This window comes from Capricornis sumatraensis, chromosome 20 (genome assembly GCF_032405125.1).
Source record: "Capricornis sumatraensis isolate serow.1 chromosome 20, serow.2, whole genome shotgun sequence".
In the NCBI taxonomy this organism is placed as follows: domain Eukaryota; kingdom Metazoa; phylum Chordata; class Mammalia; order Artiodactyla; family Bovidae; genus Capricornis; species Capricornis sumatraensis.
The window spans coordinates 44,806,546-44,816,218 of record NC_091088.1 but is presented as its reverse complement, the minus strand read 5'-3'; the positions used below and the strand labels follow the sequence as shown (position 1 = coordinate 44,816,218).

Here is a 9,673-nt window from a genome sequence, read left to right as displayed (position 1 = left end):
TCGACAAGTTAATTGGCAATGATTGGTGACCAAACAGTTCATCTAGTAGTCAAGCCCTCTTCCCGCTAAGCTGCTTCCCACTGTACTAACCCCCATCCTCTCATTCTTCACAGACTTGAAAGTCTAATTTCACTTTCCCCTAGATCCTGGTTCCGGTCCATTTCTCGTCCCCCCTCAGAGGCATTTCTCAACTCTTAAAGAGCTCCCCCTCTCCATCCTGGCTCTCTAGGGGGAATCTCAATACTCTCCCGGACCTGGGTCGCCTCAGTGTTCCCCGAGGTTCCCAAGAGATAGTTTCACAAAGTCAGTTCCTGAGATCCAGGAGACGCGGGTCACAGATAGCCACGCTTCTGTGGGAACTCCCAGAATTGACTGGAGTAAGCGATTGCTGGGTCCTTGTGGGGTCAGGGTGTGGAGGCCGGGCCCAGTCCTATTCACGTGACCTGGCCCCAGGGAGAGGAGTTCCTTTTCCCACCAGAGGGGGCGCTGGGAGTGACAGGCGGGGAGCCAGCCCCCTCCCCTCCGGGGTACTCCTGGGCGTCTCACTCCGACTAGGGGCCCTGACGTCATCTCTCCGCGCCGGGGGCGGGGCGCGCTTGACGCCATCTCCGGGCGCCCGGCTGGGGGGGCGCTGGGTGTGGGGCGGCTCCGGGGCCGGGGATGGCGGCGGCCGCTGTGGCGGCGGCTCCGGGACCAGCGGGAGGAGCCCGGGGAGCGCCGTGAGATGGGCCGGTGAGTGTCGCCTGGATTGAGGCCGCCGACCTCACTGGGGCCAAGCAGGCCTGGGGTTGGTCCTCTGAAGGAAGTGGCCCCCCAGAGTCCGTTGCCCCGCGGACCTAGGGAGCGAAAGAGGCCTCGCCTAGACCCCGGATCGCTTCTCACCGGCCTGGCCCAGAGAGCTGCCTCAGGTTCCTGCGCCCCCGCGGCTGTGTCCTGGCGGCCCGGGCTGTCCGAGTCCTCGGGGCGGGAAGGGGCCCCCAAACAAGGAAGCAGCGCCTGCGGGGCCTCGCCCTTACTCCTCTGCTTGAAAGGTCGACCCGCCACTCTCTAAACGCAGAATTCCCAATTTCGGGCCTTACCCCTTTTGGGGCAGTGATTGGGCGATCAAGGGAAGCCTTAGCCCCTGTCTGTTCTAAGCTCCTAGCCCTCAGCGAATTCGAGTCTGGGGCTGGATTCAACCTCTTGATTCTGGGCTGTGCTGGCAGCTCCAGCAGCTCTCCGGAATGGTCCTCCTTTCCCGTTAGCTCCGTTAGGGCCACAGGCTGCGTCTTGCCCTGTGAAATCCTCATTGAGCCTCTTAAGAGGCTAACGTTTCAGATTCCAAAATGTGTTTTGCGTTGTGGGAACCTGGTGCATAGTCTTGGCTCTTTGTTACTCCCGCAGACCTTTTGCCTCTTTCAGTCCTTTTATTAGCCTCTGTTTGGCTAACCCCTCTGTGACCTAGAGGCAGGTTTTCTTTAATGTTTTAGACATGAGAGGCAAGTATCATTCTAGAATTGAAGATGTGACCCCATTTTCTGTTGGAAATGACAGAGAGAGCTAACAGCTTTTCAGTTACTGGAACTGCTGGCAAAGAAGGAATGCAAGACTTGTGCCCTCTGTGTATCTTTGTGTTTATGGAACGAAGAATTTGTCTTTCCATCTTGTTTTCCTGTCTTCTTCCTTTCTTTTTCTTTTTTTTTTTTTGATATATCTGCACCTTGCCGACCTTAAGGGAGAAATACCTTCATTTTGGTTTGAGGCTTGCAGTATTCTCTAGGACTTGGAAAGCACAATGGGTAGTATCAACAATTTCTACAAGTACTGGTCAATATTACTTTCTTTGTTTTCAGAGATTAAGGCTCTGGTCTTCAGTGCATAATGTTTCTGACAGGTGTAGATTCAGATGTTAACAGTTTAGCAGTTTTGTTTCCCATTGTTGCCGTACCTGAGGATGAAGGCAATACTTTCAGTTTCTGTCACACCTGATTCAGCACTTGCTACAAAGTTGTCACTTAGAAATTTACACACACACACACACAGGAGCCTGTTTTTTTTTTACCCTGGAAATTTGTTAATAAGGCTTCCCTTTGAGTGACTCCCTCTTGACCTCATTTTCTGCCCCAGAAACATAAATAATTGTTCTTTTTCCTCCAGTGCCTCTTTTCTCATTTAAATAACTTCCACATCTATGTTTTCATTAGCCCAGAATAAAAGTGAAATCCGTGAGACTGATTTTTTTCCTGCTTCCCTTTGTTCACATGGGGACAGTGCTGAGTCTTCCACTTTGTGCATTTACCTGAAACTGGGATTGGAAATAAATGTAACCTTTGGTGGAATAGGTACAGGTAGAGAATGAAGAAGACGATGTTAAGGAAAACAGTAAAGTTTGACACTTGGAAATTTTTTTTCCCAGAAACGTCGTCCTACAAATTAGAATTTAATGTGTTGTTACCCCTAGAGGAGAGGCTGAGGCAGGAACTCCTGGACTTTAATGTCCTTGTGGCTTTAGAATTCGCTTTCTTCATGATCCTGGGGATCGTCAGAGGCTAGGCTCCCGCTTACTCGATTCCTGCTTCTGTCTTCTAGGCTCCCAAGCCAGTGGGGAGGACACTGCTTCTTATTACAACTTCTCAGAAGCACCACTGGAAGCTCAGGTAATAGAGGTGCTTTGGATACCTTGTTGCAGAAAAACATCTGGAATCAACAGTGGAAAAACAGAACAGAGTGTAATAATCATAGAAATATTTTTTCAGAGCCAAAGAACTGAAGCCTGATTGGAAGAAATAGGTGACAAATTTCATACGTGTCCAAGTATTCAGACCAAAATGATAAGTTGTGACAGTGGACAAAAGCGTGTATGAAAGGTGATAGGGAAAGGGGAGAGAGAACTTTCTTATGAATCGCATAGACCTAAGATAGCGATAAAGAGGCGTGTTTTGGGGAATGGAACCAGAATCTTAAGAAGTGGTGCCTGGAACCTCCCTACCAAAGAAAGGAGCCATTGGCAAAGGAAGAAAGAAAGGGAATGAGTGAGGAAGGCAAATTGAAGGTGGTCCATTGGAGGAAAAGAAGTTTCACCAGACTAGGGAACACAAAGTCTGTGTGAGGTCAGAAGAGTTTTGTTGCTCTTTGAAGAAAAGGAGAAATTAATAAATTCTAGAAAATACTAGTACAGTCACTTTCCTCATAGGGCCCAAGTTTAAATGTAGTATTTTATGGGGCAAAGAAGATACTTATTTTCGTAACATGCTTAAGGAACAGCATTTTTTTAAAAAAACAAGCAGACCTCAGGACCTATTGACACCTGGGTCCTTGGGGTAGTGGTGATATGAGGCAAAGGAGGTAAGGCCTGGGAGGGAGGAGGAGGGTAGGTGAGATCATAACCCCAATTAGGCTGGGGAAAGGAAGCAAGGATGAGCTCATACGTTCAGGAAAGAAGATAGCACAGTAGTGTTTGGTGACAAAAGGAGAAACTTAAGGACCCAGCAGCAAAGACCGTGTGTTCAAATCCCCCTTAGGGGAAAAGACTCAAAATAGTCAGAGTTCGCATCAGAGACACAGCTAATCATGACGCTGTTGGTTTCCCTGGGGTCATGGACCAACAGGTTACGTTCCACATTTTTGAATGCTTGATCTTGTAGCTGTGTGGTTTTTGTGATTGTTTCTTTCATGTCCTTGGCTGGATGAGTGAGGGGGGTAGCATCCTTGTCTGCCTCTTTCTCATTCCTCTTTTTTTCCCAGCAGTCCCCTTGGTTCCATCTTCCTCCATGGATGCAGTTCCTGCTCTTCCATTTGACTTGGTTTACCCCTGGGTTACTGTTCTTTGCCTCTGATTTGTTCCCTAGCAGATGTGGGCGCCCCAGCCAACAGCACAGAGGGGTGCAGGGGAGCCACAAAGAAGCCCCTTCTGATGCCCCAAGGAGCAAGCCGACCCCTTCCAGGCTCCAGGAACACCACAAAGCAATATGAAACCTGTTCATGAGCGGAGTCAGGAATGCCTTCCACCAAAGAAACGAGACCTCCCCGTGACCAGCGAGGATATGGGGAGAACCACCAGCTGCTCAACTAACCACACACCCTCCAGTGATGCTTCTGAATGGTCCCGAGGGGTTGTGGTGGCCGGGCAGAGCCAGGCAGGAGCCAGAGTCAGCCTGGGGGGTGATGGAGCTGAGGCCATCACTGGTCTGACGGTGGACCAGTATGGCATGCTGTATAAGGTGGCTGTGCCACCTGCCACCTTCTCCCCAACTGGCCTCCCGTCTGTGGTGAACATGAGCCCCTTGCCCCCCACATTTAATGTAGCGTCTTCTCTGATTCAACATCCAGGAATCCACTATCCCCCAATCCACTATGCTCAGCTCCCGTCCACCTCTCTGCAGTTCATCGGGTCTCCGTACAGCCTTCCTTATGCCGTGCCACCTAATTTCCTCCCGAGTCCCCTCCTTTCTCCTTCTGCCAACCTTGCCACCTCTCACCTTCCACACTTTGTGCCATATGCCTCACTCCTGGCAGAAGGAGCCACTCCTCCCCCGCAGGCTTCATCCCCAGCCCACTCGTTCAGCAAAGCCCCGTCTGCCAGCTCCCCGCCTGGGCAGTTGCCACATCACTCGAGTACTCAGCCACTGGACCTCGCTCCAGGCCGGATGCCCATTTATTATCAAATGTCCAGGCTCCCTGCTGGGTACACCTTGCATGAAACTGCCCCTGCAGGTGCCAGCCCAGTTCTTACTCCTCAGGAGGGCCAGCCTGCTCTGGAAGCAGCCGCTGCCAATGGACAGAGATTGCGAGATCGGAATTTAGTGAGACGGGAAAGCGAAGCCCTTGACTCCCCTGGCAGCAAGGGCGAGGGCCAGGGGCTGGCGCCAGTGGCCGAATGCGTGGTGGATGGACAGTTGTTTTCAGGTTCTCAGTCTGCACGGGTGGAGGTGGCAGTGCCAGCACACCGAGGGACCCCAGACACGGACCTTGAGGTCCAGCGGGTGGTGGGTGCTTTAGCGTCTCAGGACTACCGGGCGGTGGCAGCTCAGAGGAAGGATGAGCCCAGTCCCCTCAACCTGTCCCACCATAACCCCGACCACCAGGGCGGGGGGCGAGGGCCAGCCAGGAACGCCACCGAGACGGCCGAGAGAAACCAGGCCCGAGGGGTCTCCCCTCACTCCCACCAGGAACCCCTGAAGCATAGACCTTTCCCCAAAGCAGTGGTTGTAGCCAATGGCAACCTGGTGCCCGCTGGAACTGACCCAGGCCTGCTGCCTGTGGGTTCGGAGATCCTGGTGGCATCAAGTTTGGACATACAGGCCAGAGCCCCCTTCCCAGACAAGGAGTCGACGCCACCCCCCGTGACCTCTTCCCATTTGCCCTCCCATTTCATGAAGGGCGCCATCATCCAGCTGGCTACCGGGGAGCTGAAGCGGGTGGAGGACCTCCAGACACAGGATTTTGTGCGCAGTGCCGAAGTGAGCGGGGGGCTGAAGATTGACTCAAGCACAGTTGTGGACATTCAGGAGAGCCAGTGGCCTGGATTTGTCATGCTGCACTTCGTGGTGGGTGAGCAGCAGAGCAAAGTGAGCATCGAGGTGCCCCCTGAGCACCCCTTCTTCGTCTATGGCCAGGGCTGGTCCTCCTGCAGCCCCGGGCGGACTGCACAACTCTTCTCTCTGCCCTGCCATCGGCTCCAGGTGGGAGATGTCTGCATCTCTATCAGTTTACAAAGCTTGAACAGTAACTCAGTCTCTCAGTCCAGCTGTGCTCCCACAGGCCAGCTGGGTCCTCCCCGAGAAAGACCTGAGAGGACAGTCCTGGGACCCCGAGAGCAATGTGACAGTGATGGGAAAAGCCAGCCGTCAGGCGAGGGCTCCCGGTCGGTAGAGCCCTCGCAGCCAGAGCCTGGTGCTCAGGCCTGCTGGTTGGCTCCGAGCTTCCAAAGATACAGCACGCAAGGGGAGGAGGCGCGGGCTGCACTGCTCCGTCCCTCTTTCATTCCGCAGGAGGTGAAGCTGTCCATCGAAGGGCGCTCTAATGCGGGGAAATGAACTTATCCCAGACCTGGCCTGGGGCTCCACCCCAGAGCTGGGCCTCACCGTGAGCGAGCAGAGCAGAGGATTTGCACATGCCGAGCAGGGGGTAGCTCTCTGGGCAATGAGGTTGGTGGGGAAGAGGCGGCACGAAGGCAGCCTCCTGAGGCAGGGTCTGTTACCTGTCACCCCATGGCATCCTTTCAGAACAGCCTCCACTGGGGTGCTGGGATGGGGAGCAGCAGGCCTGGGCCAAGGAAGGAAGGGGGTGCATGCAGGATAAGAAACATTCCAAATATCAGGGCCCCCTGTTCTTTCCTCTTCATCCCTGGCTCCTGCAAGGAGAGAGTCAGGCTTTGGGAGCAGGTGCCAGAGGGAGGGAGCAAAGAAAGAGCCAAAAATGATGATCCACAGCTTATAGTAGCAGTTCAGCTGTCTGAAGTTGTTTTTTTTTTTTTTTCCTTTTTTTGTGATGGGAGGGCAGGAGGCCCCATGGTTGGAAGTAAGAGGGTTCCCACCCAGAACTCTTCTTTTGAGAGCTGTGCACTTTAAAGGGTAGTTTTGTTACAGATGTTGGAGGCTGGGTTTTTTTGCAGGGGACTCTGCGTGACCCTCTGCTCCAGCCATTTCCTGTCTCTCCCCATTGTTCCTCCCACAAGGCTTCTAGCATCCCACCAGGAGAGAGAAGCCCCTCCAAGGCTCAGAGTGGAGACCTACCTTGGTGGGGACCCAGTTGCGGGATATGAGGAGAAAGACCTGATGGCCAGACTGACCAGGCTCTAGGCAGAGCTTCTGGAAGGGCGCTGACTTAACAAAGCCCTATCCTACTCAGTGTGCCAGACCCACTTTGAAATTGTCCTGAATCTTGAGTTGGTAATGGCGACTTTCAAAAGAGCCAGTGGACCCTTTGCCCTAGGCCCCTATGCCCGCTCCTCTGTCTGTCTTTGTTGTGCCTAAGTGCCTGCGCTGCCCCCGCCCTCTGCTGACCTAACCTGTCTGCTTGGTGTCTTGACCTGGGCCTGATTTTTAGCTGCATTGCCATTCCCTTTCTACAAAACTGGTTTTGTCCACTCTGACCAAGACCTCTAGTTTTTGGTGTGTAGGGGGTCTCTCTGGTTTCCCTTTCAGTTATTCTCTTAAGTTTTAAAAACTCAGAGTCATGTCCCCTCCTCTCCTGTAGTTGAACTGTTTGGCGGGGAAACAATGGAACTATGCCCTGGGTTGGGGCCAGTATCAGTGGCTGGGCAGTGCCTACCCTTAGGTTTTTAGAGAGTCCCTCCAACCTTACTCCACTCCCTCTCCCAGCATTTGGGCTTCCCTAAGCCGTCTCCTCCCACAGCCAGCTCTAAGGTGTTGGGATAGTCTTTTTTTTTTTTTTTTTAATTTTGTCCATGGGATTTTAGTTCCTCAAATCAGGGACTGAACCTGGATCCTCAGCAGTGAAAGCATGGAGTCCTAACCACTGGACCACCAGGGAATTCCCTGGGATACTCTTGATAATATTTCAATACCTGAAAAGTCTCCTAGATTTCATTTCGTGGTGGACTATTCCTCTGCAAAGAGTTTTTTCGATCTTAGTTGCACGTGCCCCCGTGTCTTAAGCCCATTTTTTTCTTCATGACTTTTAGCATTAGCTTGGACTGGGATTCCAGTGGATGTTGAGAATTAGGCTTCCCCCATCAGCTTTCACGTGGGTGGGTGGATGTTCTGTTTGTATGGGGGGTCTTTAGACTCTTGAAACAACTCAGGGTATTGTCCACTCAGTTCTCTGGTGAGGCTTCTCCCAGGATATGACCCTGGCCTTTCAAGATGGACTGGCCGAGGCCTGGCCTGTCATCCAGAGTCCCAAACCTCTGAGGTCTGAAACCTCTGCTCTGTCAAAGACTTTAGGCAAGTCTTGTGACCTCTCACTCTTTCACTTCCTCCCCAGCTGCCAAATGGGGATAAATAATCTTACCTACCTCCTGGGGGGAGGGGGAGTTCTGAGAATGGAGTCATTCTTAGTGTTCAGGTGCTAAAGGTTGTTCTCCTGGGGGAACAAAGCGACTGAGACCGGCTTGTTTGCTCCAAGCCCTACACTCCACGGTTTCATTCCTTGCAAGCAGTTTCCTGGTCAGTCAGCTTCTGGAGGCCTGTCCAAAGGAAACTGCTGACCTGATCACTTCAGTCTCCAGTTCACCTCAGAACCAAACACCAGCCGTGTCTGGTGAACACTCACCCTTGTACACGTTTGGGATCATGTCCTTTCGCTTCTCTGTCCCCATTCTCTCTCAATGCTGCTTTCTCTGGCTTGTCTCTACACTGGGGCCCTGTGGGGCTGAGTCTTGAGGAATCCTCTCAGAGGAGGCCTCCAAAGAGAGCCTCATTTCTGGCTGCTCCACAAGCAATTCATTCCCAGTTTCTCATACCCAGGTTTCTCGGAAACCTCCTTTCTCATTAGGAAGGCTCATCCACTGAATATAGTGACAGGCACACCATAAACACTCAAGAAATACCCACCACAGATACCAACCGAGTTTCTTCCTTCTGGGAGCAAACCTCTGTCTAACCAGATACACGCCAAGTAGTTTAAATACAAAAACCCCTCACTGCCTAGCCTGGTAACTTCACTTTCTGGAAAGAGAAAATCTTGTGCACCTTGGTGAGCTGGGTCCTGAGCTTTCTGCTGCTGTTCCTCTTCTGCATCTTGCTGGTAAGGCAATACCAGCACTTCCCCTGATACTGTGCCATGAATATGTAATATATTGATCACTTGACTTTGCTGAGCTGCAGAGGTGTCTTGTGTAAAGTATGGTCTCCAGGGAAAGAAGCCCTGTGCTCTAGATCCTGGTCAGAGCACTGGCATTCCCCTTACCTTTTCCCTCTGGTTCAGTCTTTTCTTCCAGGCTTGAGGAATGAATAATCTATGGTGTGTCCATTTTTCCTTGTGAAGATTTCATAAGTGTTATTATAAGAGACCTAAGAACATTTTGAAAGAGTGAGTGTTTTGGTGGCAAGCTGTCAGCTTTAGGGGGTAATGGGCAGTTGGAGAAGGCCAGTGTCAGGGGTAGGACATCCTAGAGGTTAGACATAGAAAGGAAGATGGCTAACTCGGGTGTTAAACAGAAATGCCTACACTGGTTTGGGAGTAGGGGGACCAGGTGAAGGACAAGTAAGACATCCAAGTCTTGGATAACCATTTCTATCAAGATTAATGTACAAGGAAGGGGTTTGGCATGGGGGAAGGGGAAACTGGGAGGTCAGAGCTGAGCACGGTCGCCCAGCGAGGAGGGGAGGCCAGGAGGTCTGGACTGACCCTTCTGTACTCTTGGTTCAGTTGGTTGTCACATCAGGGGCTTTGGTCTGTGCTGCTTTGCCACTGCTGCTGTCTACTCACTGTCCTGCCTGCTGCCCTTCACAGCACTCTTTCTGTGTCTTTGGCCATATAGGTGAGACCCAGGCATCCTGTCCATCCTTACCTGTGCAAGGGTTACTTTGTAGCAAAGTCATGTTGAGTAGGGATGGTATGAAATGCTGCTGGTGGGCTGGTGAATCCAAAGGGATGTGGCTTCAGTGCGTCTTGGGAGCCCTTTGGCTCCAAATATCTGACTCTTAAAGAAGAGACAAGTGGGTCCTGTAAGTGGTGTTTTCTGTGTATTCACTTCTTTCCTTTATAATACCTTGTATCCTGTTTTAAA

At 51.9% G+C, this 9,673-nt stretch overlaps 1 protein-coding gene across 1 annotated transcript; it reads left to right on the top strand.

The window, feature by feature from the left end:
- The first annotated feature begins 639 nt into the window (after positions 1-639).
- ATXN1L (ataxin 1 like) lies at positions 640-6,014 on the top strand. Its single transcript, XM_068993410.1, has 3 exons — positions 640-732; positions 2,569-2,636; positions 3,831-6,014. Exon 3 carries the CDS (start codon positions 3,948-3,950, stop codon positions 6,012-6,014), a length of 2,067 nt encoding a protein of 688 aa, XP_068849511.1. The 5' UTR covers positions 640-732; positions 2,569-2,636; positions 3,831-3,947.
- Positions 6,015-9,673: the final 3,659 nt, after the last annotated feature.

Excerpts from the sequence above, each read along its gene's own strand:
- ATXN1L (XM_068993410.1), top strand. The coding sequence starts at position 3,948 with ATGAAACCTGTTCATGAGCGGAGTCAGGAATGCCTTCCACCAAAGAAA.